The sequence below is a fragment of the Pagrus major genome, chromosome 19 (genome assembly GCF_040436345.1).
Source record: "Pagrus major chromosome 19, Pma_NU_1.0".
In the NCBI taxonomy this organism is placed as follows: domain Eukaryota; kingdom Metazoa; phylum Chordata; class Actinopteri; order Spariformes; family Sparidae; genus Pagrus; species Pagrus major.
In genome coordinates, this window is record NC_133233.1 from 15,011,492 (window position 1) to 15,031,740 (window position 20,249).

A 20,249-nucleotide genomic window follows, 5' to 3' on the forward strand; every position below is an offset into this window, starting at 1 on the left:
CTGGCCTTGATATCAGATCAGCTGAAGTGAAACACATCAGGCTGCTGACACGCTACCGTTTCTCCCTGGGAAAAAATGAAGCCATCACTCACCGACACAAGCCGGCAAAATTACAAACTCGCAACCTTCTACAGAAATGTCTTTCATCTTTTCCAGTTGCTTTCTTTTTCCCTGGATGTGTCTGCTTCTGTCTTTGTGAGATGCAAATGGAAAAAAAGCGGTGATGAATGCCTGAGTTCAAAGCCTTTTTAAGCCTGATACTACTACGCCGCATCATAAAAGTGGCGACTAAACTTTTCAGTCATTCATATTGTGAAGAGGCATTGATTACATCAGACAGGCTTATCTGTTTCATAGACATATGGCTTCACAGAAATCATCGTTTAAATTGTCGATTTGTGCAGCGGGCCGGCCTATGGCAGCAGAGACAAAGTGACTAATAACAGAGAAGTTTGTAGTTGGAGGCTGACTAATGATAGACAGGTAAATGCTTTCAACCCTGGAAACAGCGGGAGGGTGAATTCCAGCTGTATGCAGACTTCTGCAGGCTGGCTACTAATTAACTGTTTGCAAAACCCTAACAGCGAGTGTCCAGCCACAGCTTTGGCAAACCTAAAGTACATATACAGGGCCCGTCAAGCTTTGGATCTCTCCGCACGCTGAAATGGTGTGCAAGGGGTGTTTCTAAAAGCAAAAAGAAAAGAGCGAAAGAGTAAGGAATGGATTAAACAGCGTGTTTAGTGTGGCCTTCTCAGCTACAAACCTGTGAGGTTTCATGGCTGTATCTTGCACAGTTGTGATGGTAACAGGAGTTATATCCAAACCAAAAGGAGCACATTATTACGTGCATTGCTTTGTCAGGTTGCATTAAAAAAAGCCCAGCTCACAATTAGCTCATCCTCTGTGTATTATTTCTGCACCTGGGCACCACGATGTCAGAGTTTTAGTTTGCAGCGTTGGCACCTCTGCGATGCTCTTTATTGGAATTGGGGAAAGTTTAAACTCCAGCAAGTGCAGACAATGTTTGTGGCAATCTTTTACAGGCCTGCTGACAATTTCAGCCATAACTGAAATGTTTAATGTTCTTATTTTATGTATACCACCTAGAAACAACTACCTCATGTTCTTTATGTGCTGCTTTTTTGGCATTTCTGATAAACCAGATCTACCAAACAGCGACACACCACTGCCGGTCAGATTAAGCACTAATTTTGGGGAAACTCAAGCTGTCATTTTCTTCAGTTTGTGGCCCAACAGGTAATTAGTGAAAGTATTGTTATTATATGAAAGCTTCAAACATGGATTTTAAACCTCTTTTGCCAAGCTGTCGGGTTCAGTTCCATGCCGTCCTGTTTTTGCCGTTGACGTACCAAGTAAACTAATGTGATACTTGCAGGCGGAGTTTAAAAATCATGTTAATTAAGTGTTATATGAAGACATTCTGTATTATTGAGCGAAGGGAAGGGTCGTGTAGTGGACGGAAAAAGAAAGCCATGTTTTACACACTGCCTGTAGGATTTTCTGTTTAAAAAAACATGTCTATGGAGGCAATTATGCAAATCAAATGTTTGGTTTTTCATTCAGGCATGTGAAATGTGATAAAAAGGAAAAATTGGCTACAAAAGATCCAAGACTAATCACTGGGTGTACATGACAAGAGAGGTCTTTAAATCACGACAGATCTTAAGTAATTAACTCATCGCTATCATTAAGCTATGATCAGTGATACGAAACAAGTCAGTATGTTAGATAAAAGCTCATTGTAAATGCTTGGTTGAATCATATATTCACAATTTATCTCTCATAATAAAGACCGATAGAGATCTTAATATGAGAGACAAGCAGACAAAAGGAAAAAGAGAAGCTGGGGAGAAGTTGGGAAAATCGCTAACATATCTCAACAACAGTTTATTCTCTCTATTGATGGGGGGATTAATTCTCCATATCTGTGCGTCACAGTCCACACTTCCAGGCGTGTGTCCATAACAAGCGCCGCGTCTCTGAGTACAATCCAGATCGTCAAATGTCAGGTTTATCTGATGGCTCTGATGCTCAAAGCTACAAACACGGTGACATTCTGCCCGAGCAGAGGGAGACGGGGAAGATCTCAGACAAACATGGCAGGGTGGGCTTTTTATTGAGTGTCTGTGGAGCGACATCAGTGGGACGTGGACAGCAAAGTATTCTTTCAAAGTTCACATGCCGGTTTCAGATGACAAAACAAAAAGGACAGTTCTGGCTGTAGGGTGTGGGGTATAAATTCTGATGAAAGACTGAATGCTAAAGATGTTTGGTAAAGGGAGAATGTTTTGTTGTTTGCAGACACAGTTTCTCATATTAATTTTCCTCACTGACAAAGTGTTTGTCATTCAGACATATGAAATGAACCCATACATACATATACTGTATATATGAAGCTTAGCGTGAGTTTATTATTCACATTTCTTCTCACTCTTCTCCCACTTCCTTCAAAATCAGCTGACTATCTGCATTTAAACTTGTATCCAACCAGATTATGCCACGATATTCATCAGCCAGGATCCCTAGCTTAGCATTGGAGGTTTGGGAAGGTGGGTAGTCGGATAAAATAAGAAAAATGCACCTCTTTGTAACTGAAAGTTGTCTTTTCCATATGTTGTGCCATTTTAGCTGACTGTTAGCCACTGCTAGCGTCACCTACATTCAGTTAGTAAGCCTACAGTTGAGGACGGGACTTCTCTGGAGCGCTCATGTGGTCAGTCAAATGGGCTAAGCTAATATTAGCTGTTGATAGTAAGTAAATATCTCCAAACTGTTGGCTAGCTGCTTGTTGAACCACCATATCTTGTTCTTTATTTACTGGTGCTCATTACGAAAGACGGGATGTGTGGATAAAACGGGCAACATGACAGAGTTTTAGTTGAAAACACAAAAAAAATAACTAACAATTATCAACAGAATGTGAAGAAATAGCAGTTTTGACGTTATGATGTCTATGCGCTAACCAGCTAGCCTCCTGGTCCAAAGCTCCTGTGCTAGCGGTGTAAACAACAACAATCCCCTGGCTCCTGAGCACCCAGTCTAAACAACTAGCTGCACGGCTAACTGAGCCAACTAGCTAAAAGCAGCTCTAGTTAGCAGCAGTTAGTGGTTACTCTGGTTTTAAATAGGAGTCTGACAAGGTTGCCAATTCTTACATACTGCAAGTAATGCCATTAATTACCCTTATTTGGGGAATTTAGTGAACAAATACAATTACTTTATATAAGAAACTGATGCAAATATTCAAGTCACGTGCCCAACAACCTGTTTTTTTTAATGGTTTATAATGAAGAGGTTGTGTGGAGCTCTGCTCGAAACTTAGCCGCCTGATGCAAACAGTAAATCTTTATCGTGTGACATGCCATTCCTTCTGGGTGCTCATCATCTCAGAGGGATTTCTGCATCCTTTGCCCTCGTGCTTGGACATCAATACACACCACCACTGAGGTGGTCATTAGTCTGCAATGGCTGCTTGCTTTAAGTGAAGTTAACCGCTGTCCCAGAGGCTCAGGCACCCCATGAATCTATGGTGGGGAGAGAATGTATTGGAAAAATGTCATGTCCACACACACACACACACACACACACGCATTCTCACACACAAGCTGATGCACACATCCGCCTGCTCACAAAAACCAGCAAAAATGCACATCAAGCCACCTTCCTACTTACTTACACACACACACACACACACAGAAAGAGACACACCAGTGCTCTCCAGATGGATGGCAAGTTTGATAATGGTTGAAATGAAGAAGTGGATCACAGGAGTCCATCCTCTTTTTCGACAGTTATGACCTGATACTCCTCCGAGAGGTGAATCATATTGAGGTCTGGAGATGAGCAATCAAAGCGGGACAAGAGGCGAGTAGCAGACAAGGCCACGGACGCCCCGATAGCTCCTGTTTTCACTCGAGCTGTACATTACAACCGGAGCGAAACAGCGTTTTTTATAGGAAAAAGGAAAGTGTTTCATATTCTACATGGAGGTTTTTTATCCCCCTCAAACGTACATCGGTTGCGCTTTTGATAAAAAGATGAACCGCATCTTTTGAGTTTGATGTTGAAAAGCAATTTTCAGTGAGCATTTAAACACATAAAATCACAGCTGTATTAACAAGGCCATGCTTTGAGGCAATGTAGACCAGCCATACTGCCCGCAGTGATGTTAGCTACTTACCAGGTTAAAATACCAATATAGGAGGAATAAAAAGTGGAATAACATGATGACTAATTACTGCAGTTCAGAATCTTTTCCACTGAGTTTATAAAGAATGTCTATTAAAATTATATTAATATGATAACTGTCTCTAAATGTGACCTGCAGCACTGCTGGTACATACTTTGCACTTTCATAAGGTGAGCTGACAGAGTTTCTCACTGTTACTGATTCCTGTTCCCTGACAACAACAGGGATTGTTGAAGGGGATTTGGCGCTTGCGCCACTCAGCTCATACATCACCATCTGCCTGCTGTAGCCCAACACAGGCTGACAGATTTTGCCAAAAGTGAGCACTGAACCCTCAGCCTTCGCTTTTCAATTGGTATAATTAACGCTGGAGCTAATCTGACGTCAAGGCTTCTGCTGACAACCTCTAATGAAACACACGGAGCCTGTGACTTCCTCCCACTAATCAGAATCAAGACAGGCCCATTAAAGCGCGAGTCTTTGTTCGCTAATGTCTTGGATGTGTGTCTGTCACTCCTCTTAAGGCTTTTGAGTCCTCAGGTTTCCTCCGTGCCTGCCAGCGCTCACGTAAAAACCCTTCAGGAGCATTCAAGCGTCTGCTTCAAAGTGTGAGGAGAACAAGTTGTACCAGCGACAGCACAGCAGGAAAGACGGATATTCATAATCAGAAAATGCGGAGGAAGAGAGAGAGATCAAAAGAGAGAGAACGCCAGTGATAGCGTACATGAGGGGCTAACCCTGGTGATTACTGGTGCAGCGACAGACCACCCAGAGACACGCAGGAACTCAAAGGGATGGGAGGCCGCCGCCGCAGCTTAGCTGGGCGCTAACTCCAAATAAAAATCTGCTTTTCCTCTCTGAGGCGAAGAGCAACACCATAAACAAACTTTAACTACTGCGTCTGCATTTGAAGCCCTTTTTGCTGTGGTGTGGTGCCACCCCGCCTGTCTCCCCTCTAATATGGATCCTTCCACTTGACAACATAAACAACTTGTCAATTAGCAGCCTGTTTGTACAAACATTTACAGGGTTTAATTCACAGGGGGTGTGGCTGGCTGAGACTGTGTGGTGCGAAGGGGAATAGCTGGGATGACGGATAAGGAGTGAGTGTTTGTGCTCCTTTGCAAGACTATAATTTAAGTTTGAGCGTCTGCGTCTGTGTGTGTTTGTGTCTTTGTGAATGGCTGATCGGCTTTGTGGATTGGAAGTTCATTAACAACGCTCGGCGCTTTGATCTGTTGATAAAGTCGTGGAAGACGGAAGAAGACGTAAACACGAGGGCTGATTAAGACGCCGCTCTTTCACAACTTTTGCAGGACAGAAAACGAGCGAGGGGAAAAGTTCGAGGGAGAAAGATCTAATGGACAACAGACAGGGAGAAGGAATGGCTCGAGGCGAGGAGGCCAATAACTAGCCTGCAGAGATACGGAAAGCCAGTTGGAGGGAGATAACACAGAAACATCCAGAGGCTGAGATAGCCGGAAAGAGACCATCTGTCTCTTCCACTCTGCACTCACCGTCAGTGGAGCAGCCCGTGGAGCCGTCGCTGGAGCAGTAGCGCATCTCGATCCTCTGCCTGCCCACTTCCAGCAGGCTGGGGTCCGGGATGCGAGCTTTGCAAGTGTATCGGAAGCGTTGCTCGTAGTGGCCGCCGTTGTCGGAGATGTTGACGGGCGTCCAGGGAGTCCAGGGCGTGGTCTTCTTCAGGTCGGGACATGGCAGGGTGTTGCACGACTGGTACTCCTGCAGTGACAGAGAAGCATTTTTTCACTGCATTGTAGTGTTTCTTCATTTCAAGCACGTTTTGCAGGCAGGTGAATTTGCCACGTCTACTGTAAGCGTGGGAGGAGATAATCACAAATCATTAAAGCAATAATTAAACATGACAGGCTCGGACAGAATTTCTGGTGTACTTCCCAAGCATGATAATGGACAGGACAATTGCTTTTTGAAATTCTCAGCAGTGACTAATATGAAATTAAACAGCTTATTTTACGAGGAAATAAACATCCTTTTCAAAGCTCTCATCATCATTCATCCTTGAAAGCCTCCTGATTCTAGTTCTGGCTGGTTTACTGTACCGCACGTTGCCAATCCAGGGCGGCTCATCCCCCAAAACACCCCTCAGAATCCATCCGGGGCCACGTTCGCCTGGCCGCTACATAACCTGCCAGTCTGCCGGCAGGATGCGTTCCCATTAGACCACTTGCTGAACATGGCATGAGGCAAACAAGCCAGGCAGAAAAGGTCATTGATCAAGTTTAATTTATAACCAAGGGGAAAGGATGGAGGAGATGAGGCAGGAAGAGGAAGAAAAAGGTGTGGAAGTGGAAGGCAATAATGGCAACTCTTTCTCCTATCTGCATCTGGCTTCGAGCGCCGGGCACTAAAAATGAAAAACGCAGCACTGAAGCTCTAACAGCATGATATGTGAGTCTCATTCAGAACTCTCATAAGTATATATTTTGCCTCCACTTCTCTCAGCCAACTTCTATTTGGACTGAATAAAAAACACTCTTGCTTCTTCTGCGGCACCGCTATATATGATGATCTCATTCAAGAAGATAATAGGTGGGTAATAGGCAGTCCGGACCTCTTTTGTGCCTGGCTAAATAAATAAGGGAGGCGGAGGTAGTGATACGTCTGAAGGGAAAATGACACCGCAGAGGGGAAGGTGAGATGGCTGCCATTTTCCCTCACACTTGTTTATTTATGCTGAATAGCCCTTGAGTGACTGCCAGACCTTGACAAAATAAGATAAGAGTTCCTCTCTGCACATCCGTCAGCCTGTCACACGGGATAGGCTGACAGGTCAGCCGGGGAGAGGAGCACTATACAGTATGCACTTCCATTTCTCACCATCCCACCTCTTCTTTTATGCTCTCTCCTGCTCTCTCACATTCCATCCATCTATCCATCTTTATGTTTCTCTCAGCCTCCTTTTCACACACTGTTCATAACTCGCTTTGTGTCAGCTCCCTTCCTCCCTCCCCTTGTTTCTTTTTGCCTCATCTCTCTCTGTCTCTCCCCATCTGCCCTCGTCTCCTCCCCCTGCCTCTCTTCCCTGGGGTACCAAGGTTAAAAACACAGGGAGGATTTAGATTCTGTTAGGGCCCCCGTGATGAATGAGGGTGTCACCTCCACCGCACTTCCTGCCTCTCTCCATCTAGCGCAGTAATCATCTCCAGACATTAATATTTAACATCATCACGCATCGCGGACCGGCCCACAATCTCTGGTTATCGGCCAATAACAAAAAAAGGGAAGAAAGGAAAGTCCACCTCAGCGTCTCGCCGCCGCCACCGCAACACATGGGCATGAATGGAGGGGAGAAAGGCAAGCGATCTGTGGGTGTTTGTTGTGTGAGTTGTTGATGGTGGCCAAACACAGTAAATATTTAATGAGGCTTGTCTGCTAAGCGTTTTTTCCTGTACTCTCTTAGGATTAGTGTCGATGCAGAGGGCTAAGGAGATAATTACTGGGTTTAATGCTGAACTTGATTCAAGGTCTCCGAAGGCATCCACATCTAGTACAGCTAAAGTAGGTGAGGTGGTCAGTGTATATGTAACAACAAGAAATCAAAAGCTGTGTGGCACAGCATGTGTACAGCATGCACTGGAGCTTTAACTGGATACTCTGACCCGTTCACGCCTCTAAAACCCTTCACACAAAACAATCTGAGATGGAAGAATGACTCTTTGTTTAACCTGCTCAAAACTTATATCCACATTAAGGCCACAGCCTGTGACAGGCAGATATTGCTTCGCTTTAGCCAGTCAAAAGCCCAAAAAGTCGGTGACCACTGCTTAAGGTTTGTAGTGGAATTGTAGGGATTTGGTGGCAATTCGGTCTGAGTACAACCTGAAACACATGTATTTGTATTATTTCAAAGGAGTGCAATTAAGAATACATCCCTCATACACACAAACATCCTGTCGTTCTCTCGATTGTTTGCAATTCAGAATCATCAGGATTAAGACAGCAGCAGTGAGGGTTAGCTAAAGAGCCTCGAGTTACGGTGATTTGTGTCACCAATGAAACAGAATCCAGTGGCTGTCAGCTAAATGTTCAGTGGGAGCCATGCAAATTTAATTGCGATATTTCCATGAACCTTACATATTTATAAATGTACTGATTTATTTATGTGGAAGGTAACGGGCACTTGTTCAAGCCTGTGGGTTTGATGAAAGCGTTTGTGAGAGACATGTTTCTGGACTTTTATTTTGAAAATCCTGTCAAAATAGCTGAATAATAACAACAAACTACAATCATCACTCCGCAGTTGTATGCAACCGCTAACCAGTCAAGTTGCACATTGCATCCGTTTGTCCAGATTCATATAATAGTATATGTTAAAGCTGCTGTGAGCTATGTTTTAGCTAACTTCCTGTCGGTTTTGCAGTTAGCGATCCCCTCCCTCCGCTCTACGTCACCACATAAATGCGACGCGGTAATTGCCAGACAAAGCAGCAAACAGGAGGAACCTGCTCTCTACACGTTCAGACAGGACCGCCTCTTCATGGAGTTCTCTCTCCTGATTGGATAAAGTGGGCAGGGATACCAGAAAATGTATTTTCTCTTTTACTGGATGAGCAGGGGGAGGAGAGACATGCGTTACTGACCACTCTATATCAGTGAGCTATTTAACACTTACTCCAATAAAAATATATCACTTACAGCAGCTGATAATGTCACAGTGAAGTCGACCTTTGACCTTTTGGATACAAAATGCCATCACTTCATGATTTTATCCTATTAGACATTTGTGTGAAATTTTGTCATAATTAGCGTGTGAATTCTGTGTTTTGTAAGGTCACAGTGACCTTTGACCTTTGACCAGATCCCCCATAATCAGTTTATGTGTGTCCAAGTGGGTGGCTGTGCTATATTTGAAGAAATTCCCTCAAGGCGTTCCCGAGATATGGGTTCACAAGAAGGGGACAAAAGGACAACTCATAAACATAAAGCCTCCAAACACGGCTGGCACTTCCACAGAGGTGTAAAAAAAACATTCCGGCAGCAAAGATAATAAACTCTGCTGGTGTAAATATGACGTAATGCAATGAAGATATGATGGTGGTCTCCAGTATCATCCCACCTGGGGATCCATGATATGAAAAATAAAGGTTGAAGACCCCTGCTGTTGACTACAACATCCAATAAAAAAAAGGTGAAGGGCAGCGGACAGTTTATTGCCTTTTCCTGAAAAAAAAAAAAAGAGCCTTGTTATATTGGCTACGCACATGAATACAAAATCTGGCATAATAACAAAAACACAGTCAGTCCCCTTGCTTTGAGAGTGGCAATTTTTATAACGTTTTGAATAATGCATTCAAAATAGACCTGAGGATGTGAAATAAACATCACTATGTCTCTGCCCATAAAAAACCCTAAACTCAAACTCACACACAAGCAAATGACATTCACCGAGCCCGAGCAGTGAATAGGTCATCTCAGGCATACATTACATGTCAGCCATGTAAATGTGCCTCTGAACAGAAAAGACTGTGTTTTAATTAAACTTTTGATTCACTAAGAGGCAAAAAGAAGCTGATCAACATGAGCTACTGAAATGTTTTTAGCTCACTCTTTCCACTCGGTGTGTCCAGCTAATAAAACACACTAATAAAACCACAAGAAAACAACAAAAAAACGGGAAACATTTCCTGCCACTCGCATCTCAATTCCAGAGAAATTAACCGAAAGTGAAAACATGGCGGAAGGCAGTGGAACGTGACAAGTGCCATGTGGAACACAAAATTGGATTCAATTAGTCTGCTGATTTTCGTCTCATATCCGACCCCCCTCCCTCCGAGCGTGAGCGGTGATATGCATTATGGGCAAATGGAGAGCAGCGATTTTCTGCTGTGCAACACCTTTAACAGGCAGCTGCTCGGAGACGGCCGGCGCTGTAATGTGTTTTTGGCTGGAGCTCAGGAGAGCTGGGTGGGAGGAGGACGCCTGATAGCATCTTTACTGCCTCACACAAACAAGCTGGTCAGTATGGAAGTGGTGGTCTGGCTGAGTGAGTGTGTGTGTGTGTTTCTGTCAAGTTGACTGCTGAGTGAAAGTTTGACTTTAGGCTGGCACTGACTCGTGTGTGTGTGTGAGGCGCGTGCATGCTTATAAGTTTATGCATGGCTGATTTATGGATTCAGGCGGCTCCTATCTCCCTCCCTCTCCATCCTTTCTGCAGACCCTTTCTGCTTATTTTTTTAGGTGTTATATGCTGAGGGGATACAGGCTGAGGAGGAAGAAGAGGGAGAGCAGTGTGTGTGTCAGCATAGTGCCTGAGAACTGGGGAAGTATAAGCCCTCAGCCTCTCTCCTTATTTTTATTGAGGAATGTATGAATGTGGAGTGGGGAGTGAAATACATTGTGGGTCTTAACTTGTATGTGTGTGTGTGTGTGTGTGTGTGTGTAGGTACAAAAGGCTCTCTGTGGTGTCTGGCCAGCTGTGGGAGGTGAATAATAAAGAGTCGTGCCACTCCAGCCTGCTACCATCATTACACTCATTATATGTCTCATTGGACTGGGAGAGCTGCGAGTGTATGTGTGTGGGAGAGAGAGAGAGAGAGAGAGAGAGAGAGGAGAGGGAGAGGAACGTGTGTGTGTTAACAAGGACGCCGACGCATACACACTAGTGCCCAATGTTTAAGTAAATGGTCCAGATGTGAGATGTGAGAGTGACTAATCCTCTCCAGTGCTTACATCTTTATCTATTGTGGTCGAGTCCACGGAGACGAAGTCCTAATGTTTCTCAAGTCTCTGTGACACATCAGTTCAATTAGCAGCGCCGACCACAACACACTTTGTCAAACACTGACTTCCTCCTCTCTCTCTCTCTCTGGTCTCTCTGTCTCCCCACAAGTCTGACTCCATAATGAAGCCTGCTGTCGGCCAGGAGCAGGTCTCCTGGCTACACACCAGTGCGCACACACACGCCAACACCCCAACACGCACACACAAACACTGAACAACACACAAAAAACTGCACAAGTGTGTTCACACATCAGTCTGCCTACACAAACACTGGGTACTTAACTTTCATTTCACAGCCTGGCTGCACTACTGAATTTATCGCAGGTAAATAGAACAGCTCTCGGTGTCATTAAGCACCTCTGCGCATCGTCAGTTCTGCATGGCCCCATATCTGACTTACTTAACTCTGTGAGGGAGAGTCAAGATGTGCAGTTCTGCATAGAAAAATGATCCTTTTCGATCATCCTTGGATGTGTAAGACATTTGATGTACAGTGCTTTGGAGTATAAAGTAGGAAATTCTAGAAATTACTTCTTGAAGGAGATTTGTTCCTTTGGTGCCTGGTGAAGAATGTAATGGGCAAACTCAAACATCAACTGAAAACACCATAAAGTAGCCAGGAAGCTGAGACTCTGACAAAGCCAAATTAAGACTGCATGTTTGCTGTGATGTATTGTGAAGGTTGGACAAGTCTGTGGGAGTTTCCTCTGTTCTGGGGACAAAAAATGAGTCCTCACAGCTGATCAGTAAGCTGACTGCAGCACCAAAACTAATTCATTAATTATGACAAATATACAAGTCACTTTAATCTTTTATGCTCATGAACAATGATTCCTTCAACTGCTCAGTCAGCCTTGATAAACAGCATGTGGGTTTTACGATGAGGTGTGAAGTGTAAACCCGCTGTGACGTGGGTTCAGCAATATGGCGGTCACCATCTTGGTTTATTCGAGCCAGAAGTGACCACATTTGGACGAGAGGGTGGAGATAGGGAGGATATCCCGATTGGATCTGTCTGAAGATCATTGATCAAGCATACCCTGCTTTCCCTTCCATTTTATCCTAAATGGGACCATAATTTACAAAATGAACATCATGCTGTGTTGAAGAACCCCTCAAACTAGTGATTGAGTCCATGAATCATGAATAAACCAGTTACTGTGGTAATAAATCAAGTGATAAGAAGGGCCACAAAGAGGTGGGTGGTTCTGGGGAGAGCTGAATGAACCCTGGTTACTAAAACACATCCACCTAGCTGGAACTACCTAGCTAGCTAAAGCTAACAAGCTATCTGTGTTTGCACAGAATTGCAGGATCAGGGTTCATGTCCGCACAGCGTTTTCAAATTTTCAAAAAGATGCTGGTAGTGTCACCGGCGCTCTTTTTCAGGCAACTATGTATTGGCCGGGAGTTGTCACCCATCACCCTGGTAACCAAGAAAATGGAAGAACCTTGTTCTGGCTGTGTTTGTCTATCCTGAGCTTTATCAGTCTGAAACTGAAAAGTCCATTTGTGGGAGCAGATTGTTTGTACTGTACACTGACTGTTGCTGATGAGTGTTGTGCTTTTATCAGCCTACGCGTTGTAAGCTTGTTATCAGCTGTGTGGTCAGCCCTTGTTAACATATCGTTAATAGCTGTCAATCAAAACCAACAGCGATTTTCTGTCAGTGGACACGGGCTCCTTATTTGTGTTTATTCACCCCAAACAGCCAGAATACCTTGCTGTAAATTATCCCTAAGATAGTGAGTAATTGTTGGCATCGAAGGTGTATGTGTCTGTGCTCAAGTTCAGTTTAGCTTTTGGTCAAAGGAAATCAGCTAAAGCGATCGAAACCGTTTTTGTACCAGCCTGCAAACATGTTTAATTCTGTTGTAAAGTTGGGCATTTTAATAGGGTCTTGTGGGGATTGACTCACTTTTGGAGCCAGCCTTAAGTGGCCATTCATGGGACTGTAGCTTGTTGCACTTCCGTTTTGGCATTATTCGTCAGCCCCAGATACAACCGCATTGTGTTTTGGCAGCACTTAAAAACTTCCAAATCTTCGGTATTAATAACTTCTTTTTCAGAGTACCTAACCTTTACTGAATTATGACTCATCACTTCATTGACATGGGAAAAAACATGTTTTTTTCCCCCCAAGTCATCCAAGGTCGGCTGACCGAGCTCGCATCCTATTTTCCAGAAGAGTTTTTGAGAAACGACACAGGCAAAGGGTCAAGAGTCAAAAAGCGCTTGTGGTACGCTGCATCACCAGATTTTGCCAGCTCCTCTTGGGAGTCAAACCTGTAATGCGGACACAGTGAAACGAGAGAGACGGAGCAGCGCAGTGCATGGACCAGGGCTCAGACTGATGAAGTTGCAGTCATGTGGCCTTTTGCATCAGCAAAATGAGGCACGGAGCACCTCAGGACTAAGTACTTCGATGATGATAAGACTGCTGAGGGCAATGGCACACAGGGCAACACTAGGGCAGGTTTGATGGAAATTATGCACCAAGAGAGTTTGTTTCTTTTAGTAACATTTAGTTTTTACCCTAGCAGGGCTGTAAAGTCTGTGGAGACACTTTTGTTTAAACTTAAGTGTCCTTGACCTGAATCCCTACTAGCTTCACTTGAGCTATTCTGTATCTGACTCTGCTGTGAGCTCCCTGTGGAGGGGTTATAAGTGTAGAAAATTTCGCTTCAGGGATCAATAAAGAATCACAAGAAATGTATCAACTGAATGCTCAGTGATTGACCTGAGACTGGTTACTTTAGTCCATCTCTGTACACTTTTCAAACTTTCATGTAAGTATTTCTCTGCCTGAAATCTCAGTAAATCACCAAGCAGATGTTGGCTCACTGCTGTCGATTAATGTCTGGCAAACGCCTGGAGCTGACCGCAGGTGGCTGCAGCGATATCAATCCTGGCTGGTAAACATGAATACTCACAAGTACATACCAAACACCAATGAATAAGACATACACGGTGTTCATCTCTTCAGGTCTCAGTTGGGTGCCTGGTCTAAAAAAAAAGTAGCTGTGATGACAGAAGCTGCAACATGCGTGTGTGCAATTATGTGTGTGTGGTCTCCTTCTGTTTAATTAAACTTAGATCCATCCGGGGGAAGAGAACTCCGACAGATGGCACATAAAAAAACATCACATTTATCACTTTTTTTTGGGGGGGGGGGATACTTGATGAAATTAAAAGAACACACTCCCATCATCATTGATCTTCAAGTGAGGAATACAAATTTATATAATTCATTTCACTGAAATGTTTTCCTGTCTTGAACACTTAAGCTTTACTTCTTCCGGGCATTAAGTGCATTGAAGCAATTGTTATACATTACCAGCTGTGTCATTAAGCACCTTATCAGTGTTGTAAATGAAAGGCGGCAAATGTTTCTTTGATCTGAGTAAATATGCAGCTTGAGCACAAGCTAGCCAAGCTGTCCAAATAAAGTCGTCCTCGGGAAAGAGAAGGTGTCTGCAGAAATCTGCATGTAATTACAACTCTGGCGGGTGACATGGCACCAATTAAGTCCGTGCGGCCGTGCTCGAAGACAGGGAGTCGATGAGGCAGCAAAACAAAAAGTGACAACAAGTTAAAGTCCGAGAGACGGAGTGGGTGAAACAGACAGAGAGAGTATTGAGTCTATACAAGGTGATCTTTTGACCTTTCCCGCTGACCCGCCTCAGCTCTCTCTCGTATGTCACTTCCTTGCCTGTAATCACTATGAAACTGTCCCCTCAGCTGACACCAATGAAAACTCTCTCTAACATCTCCTGCTCAGTGAGCCTGAACTCGTCTCCAGACATCAAAAATACCAGACACTCAGAGACGGGCTTTCCCCTTTTGGAAACGGCGGCGACGAGCTTGCTCCTCGGATTTCCTCGCGCACGTCATCGCTTTACTCCTCTGAACCGAGTTCCTCCAGGAATGCTGCTGCATTCCCAGGATGCTCCGGTGAGGATAATGGTCGCTGCGCAGTGACAGAAATACGACAGCTGCCATCCGATGGGAATGTGTGTGTGTGAGAGAGACACGGAGAATGAGAAGGTAGGTACACGTAGCAGTGGGTGATATGGTGTGAGTGCTAAATTGCGACTTAATGGGAGGTCAGTCTTTTCATTTGGGCGTTCCGGAGCTACTAATGTGTCATGGGCAATTATCAGATACTATATATGCTCTTGGGGTTGCGAGGCCTTGTGTGGGATGTTTCATAATGCTGGCAGTGTGTTATTTAGCGTCACAACGGGCCATTACACAACCTGTGGGATGTGCTTTTTCAGCTAAATGTTATTTGGGTCATTGAAGGCTTTTTCAGTGTTTGGCAGAGCTTTTTTTTTTTTTTTAAACAAACACCATCCAAGATCCTTTTAATTTTACATGGTGTCCGATCATTTATTCCACACGCAGACACTGAGAAAAGGCATGTATTCATACATGCAAATACAGCACCAAAGAGGTAGCATCTGTGTGTAATCCTGATTATAATCTTAATTCTATGCCTAGATTCAAAGCAGCTATTCAGTTTTTTTTCCCTTAAACCATCTAAAACTCTTTTTTACTCAAAATGACAAAGAAGCAAACAAACAAACAAAAAAACACACTTCAGGGATCTCATGCATCCACAAGACCCTGACCTATATTCTTTAATCCGTTTCCAAGAGGGACACGAGAAGCTACAGCTATCATGTTCATTCTCTCTTATTTTTACCCAGACTGTGGATGAGTGTGTGCGTGTGTATGTGTGAAAATGGCAACAGAAATAACACGAGCATCACATAATTCTGTCAACAAGAGGAGCGGTCGTATTTCAACACTTCCCTTGCATCATCCATGCTTTGGAAAAAGCTTTGCGGCAGAAAATAAGCCTATTCATATGTGAAGTGATTACTGTGTGTGTGTGGTATTAAATAGGTCTTGGTAATAAATCTGATGGCTGCTGCCACTGTATAAATATAGCCAGGGGATTTGGTCGTGTTAGACGTTCCAATTTCATCACCACTGACTCTTCATCGCATTAAATGACTGAGGCTCAGCTCCTAAACAATGAGCAGACGGATAGAAAGATGGTGTGTGCATGAGAGCCATTGTTTCGTGTGACATACCTGACCACACCCGGGACAGTCGTTGCCGTTCTCACAGGTTCTGCGACGTGACTGGATGCCTCCGCCACAAGGCTGGGTGCAGCGTTCCCATGCCGACCAGGCTGACCAGTAGACGTGCGGCGGGCAGGGCAGGTGTTCGTTACAGTACCTGGGAGGGAAGAGCGTAGACAGCAGGGGGTCAGTGTGCCGATATTCTTTACTTCAAAGCTTATTTAACAATTATAGGCAGTTTATAAACTTAACATAAATAGTTTGTAACACATTATAACTTAGTTTTAAGTAGATATAAATATGTATTAATGTACCTGTAAATGACAACAGGAGTGTGGGCACCCAAAAATGGAGCACAAGTTATTATCGTTGACAAATATTGCACATTGAGAATGTCCATATACCTCCATAAAGATTGTGCTCAGAAAAGGTGGATGGGGTGGTTAAAGTGAAGTCTTATTAAGGATAAGATCTAGCGTTCAGTCAGACAACCACACAACAAGCAAAGAAGAAACAACAGATGAAAAGTCGGACAACCAGAAAAACAAGTAACAGTTAATTTAAACAAAACTTAAAAACAGTTATTGACAACAACTATAAAGCTTTTTAATCTCCAGGGAGAAAGGAATGGTACAATATATATATTAGCTGTTTGCAATTTATTACATTTTCAAGGAGCACAGCACCATTATATATATATATCTGCCAAGGCTAGTACGTGATATAGTGGGATATCCAAGGTTACACATTCATTAATTGAATTTTTGTCCAGTTGGAGGAAGCACAACAAACAAGCTGTAAATACAGAACTGATGTATAATCACGTAAAAAGCTTTTAAGGACAAAGATCATGGCAAACTCTTGGCTATTTACACATCCAGCAGTATGGAGCAACATTAACAATTATTTAGAGTCGTGCTTATTACTCTGCTAGCACCAGACCTTTGGACCGGGATGGGCCAGGGTGAGGTTGTTAGCATGATTTCAGTATATCTCTGCAACATGCATGGACCTGTCACATCAAAACTGTTATGTCTTCACATTCTTTTGATCATTTTAATTAATTTTTAAATGTTTTTAAAACTAAAATTCTTACATATTGGGTCTTTAATATATTAGTGTATTCAGACGTGCAGGAACAGACCTTCGTTGTCATGGTAACAATAATAAACACATGGTAAACAAAACTGCTTGGTGAGGGTGAGGAAAAAATAAATTAGTTACATCAATTAAGCTGCGTGAACTGGTGATACCAGAGTGTGTTTATTTGGAGCAATAGTCAGAAAACATGGGCTTTTGGTCTCACGGGACATTGGCTCCCTTTGGTGGTGGGCTGGTAGTGTACAGTGGGTTTATCAGAGCTTTTTTGTCTGAGCAGTTTCCTGCTGTTAGAAAGGATGTTGGTGAACAGGATGAGATTGAACCAAGCTGCGGACATGAAAATCAAAACGAGCTGAAAGATACTGAAAATGTTTCGTAGCGCTGAAGGCTACTGTAGATGTATCACTACGAGTGATCCCTTTCACACTGCACACACTCATTTGATCCATTGTTATTACAGAAAAAATGAAGAGTGCAGCTTTAACTGGATTGTTTACTCTAGTTACAAGATTTAAATGACAGATACAAGGCAGCGAGCTTCAACAATAAGCTTTACTCATACTGGATAATGACTGACGCTGTCTTTTGAATGGTCTGTGGAAAATGGAATAGCTACTTTATCTGACTGAGCACTAAAATTAAATGTGAAGGGCACTGAAGACGTCACCACACTTCTAAAACCTTGCCGCTGAACTGAAATAGCTACAAAGAGTTCATACCACAAGACAGGGCAGTCTGAGCAGGCGTGTAAACTCCACTTAAAACAAACTTTAACAAATCCCGGCGTATGTCTTTGATGTGGCCGCAGACTGCAGAGAACACGGTGAACACTGCGAAGCAGAACATCTGATCGACTCATGCTAGTAGAGACAGGTCCGTCTGCGCGTGGCATAACAGCCAGCGTTGCATAGAAGAACATCTAAGAACATTCCATCTCCAATCTTAATGATCATGCATATGCATTTTGCATAATTCATTGACACAGCCAATTAAAAAAGCCACAATGATGCATGCATCATCTCTAATTACATCGTTTTACAAGACAGGATTACTGTGATGTCTAAAATACTTAATTACTCAGTCCCCATTATACAATAACGACAGACGATTGCCAGGCTTATTAGAGCCATATAATTTATTTTACAACTTCTACGCATCCTATAAAATTGCTTTTATTGCTATTTTGTTGTGTTTTGGCGCATGACTGCCTTTTGAGGAAAACTGAGTCTTCTTGTGCTAAAATAGCTTTAACTTTATACCCTTCCTCTGGAGGCTCAGGCTGGGTATTTCCATTGTGCTCTTCTCAAAAACTCTTGCTATTGTTCATGGCAAATCAAAAGCTACACTCTGTATACCCTGGTTATAAAAAATCCTCAGAGCAGAGTGTTCTTTCCCACTTTTACTAATCTGCACGCTTTTAGTGGGATGATACGGCGGGGGAGTGTGGAGCAGTGAGGAAGAGTGTGGATTACAATCTCGCTGAAGCCTGAGAGAAGGAGGAAGACGCGCACCCTCACGCGCACACAAAGACAAAATACCCCTGCTGTGCACCGCAGCGCAATGAAAAGCTGCCGCGATCAATATAAAGCAGATTTAGGGCTTCAAAATCATCATCATACACACTTTAATCATTTCAGACAAATCAGAGGCTTTAGTCCCTCTTATCCTTTTCTCTCCTCTTTAAAAAACACACAGAGCTGATGGGACTAAAACGCTGCTAATTACTCGCTATAGGCTGAGTAAGCAGTGTGGACGAAGTCAGTATGCTGAGGGGAAATACTGACAGAAGGTTCATAAATGCAGGCATTAACCAGCCAGATTTAAGCCCATAGCGCTGCTGCTGCTGCACGGTCGGTTTCAGAACATTTGCTTTATCTTTAAAAGCTCTCCCTGCTGCAAACAATCAGGGCCAAACTTTAGGGGAGCCTGTCGGCAGAAAAACGCCACAGAGAAGAGGTGAAAGAAGAAGGACTTTGAATCTTTTTTTTTTTTTTTTTTAGTTATGTTTGTTTATGTACACATGAGCTCACGCCATATGCATTCATGTCTGAACATAAAGTCTGGAGCATTAATTCGAACAGGGCTCGATAGGCAACACGGGAAGAACAAAGTGAGTGGTGAGGCTTGTAGCAGACGCCTAACACCTCTGAAAGGAGGCCTGTGCCCCATAAAATAAAAAGCCTTTTGCGGCATTAAAAGAATCGTTCGGTGAGCAAAAAAGCGGATAAAATGCCAGTCCTTTTTCATGCTATGCGTATTAAAGCTCGTACAGAGGACTTGACTTATTTCACACATGGGTAGCTATAAACAACAGATGTGCTGGAAGTTTTCAGGACGTTGCGACACAGTTTGAAGTTTTTTTTTTGGGTGATATGCATGTCTGACACACATGGATATGCTCATGTCATGAACACACACAAAAAACATTTTCTCGCATCCCTCGCCTATCTTTTTCTCCCTCAGGCAGACTCAGACTGACACAGCATAATTCATCTGTTAACACATTTTCTCTTACTATCTGTCTGTCTCTCTCTCACACACATTCACACACAAAATCTCCTCTCGCTTCTCTTCTTCTTCTTCCAGCCCTCACAGCTGGCCTCTAACTGGCCTAAGGTGTTTTTAAATAGCTGAACGGAGCAAGTACCGAGAGCAGTGAACAAAGGAGATTAAAGAAATAAGAGGGGGTGGCAAAAAAAAAACCTGCTTCTAGGCCTGCCGTGGTCTTTCGATGCCAGCCAGCGGTTTTTTGGTGCGTGTAGGTGGTGTAACTGCGCCGTGGCCGGTTCACTCAGAGCTGCTGGTGGAGCAGTCGTTGAGAAAAGGACTGCTCAACCAGGAGCACTAGTGAGTGAGAAAAGGGGTGGTGGGAGGTTAAAGAAGATGAGAAAGTGTGAAAAAAGAGGATGTAATATGAGGTTCATCCTTGAAGGTCCGTATCCAATAACTCGTCCACCGCAATGCTGTTGCTGTTGCCATGGTAACAATTGGTAACAATTGATTACTCCCTTTTCCTTCCCCATACCCTCTGAACTATATTTATTTGCTCTTTTCCTGCCTCCACCTGTGGTTAACAGCAGGAG

The 20,249-nt window shown here is 43.5% G+C and overlaps 1 protein-coding gene across 1 annotated transcript in view; it reads right to left on the bottom strand.

Moving 5' to 3' along the window:
* sema5a (sema domain, seven thrombospondin repeats (type 1 and type 1-like), transmembrane domain (TM) and short cytoplasmic domain, (semaphorin) 5A) overlaps positions 1-20,249 on the bottom strand; it is a 92,421-nt gene that overhangs the window by 19,296 nt on the left and 52,876 nt on the right. Inside the window, exons 14-15 of the mRNA XM_073488559.1 lie at positions 16,075-16,222; positions 5,728-5,953 (exon numbers count right to left, since the gene is read on the bottom strand). Of these exons, the coding sequence (XP_073344660.1) occupies positions 5,728-5,953; positions 16,075-16,222 (374 nt within the window). The remainder of the gene's footprint in view (positions 1-5,727; positions 5,954-16,074; positions 16,223-20,249) is intronic.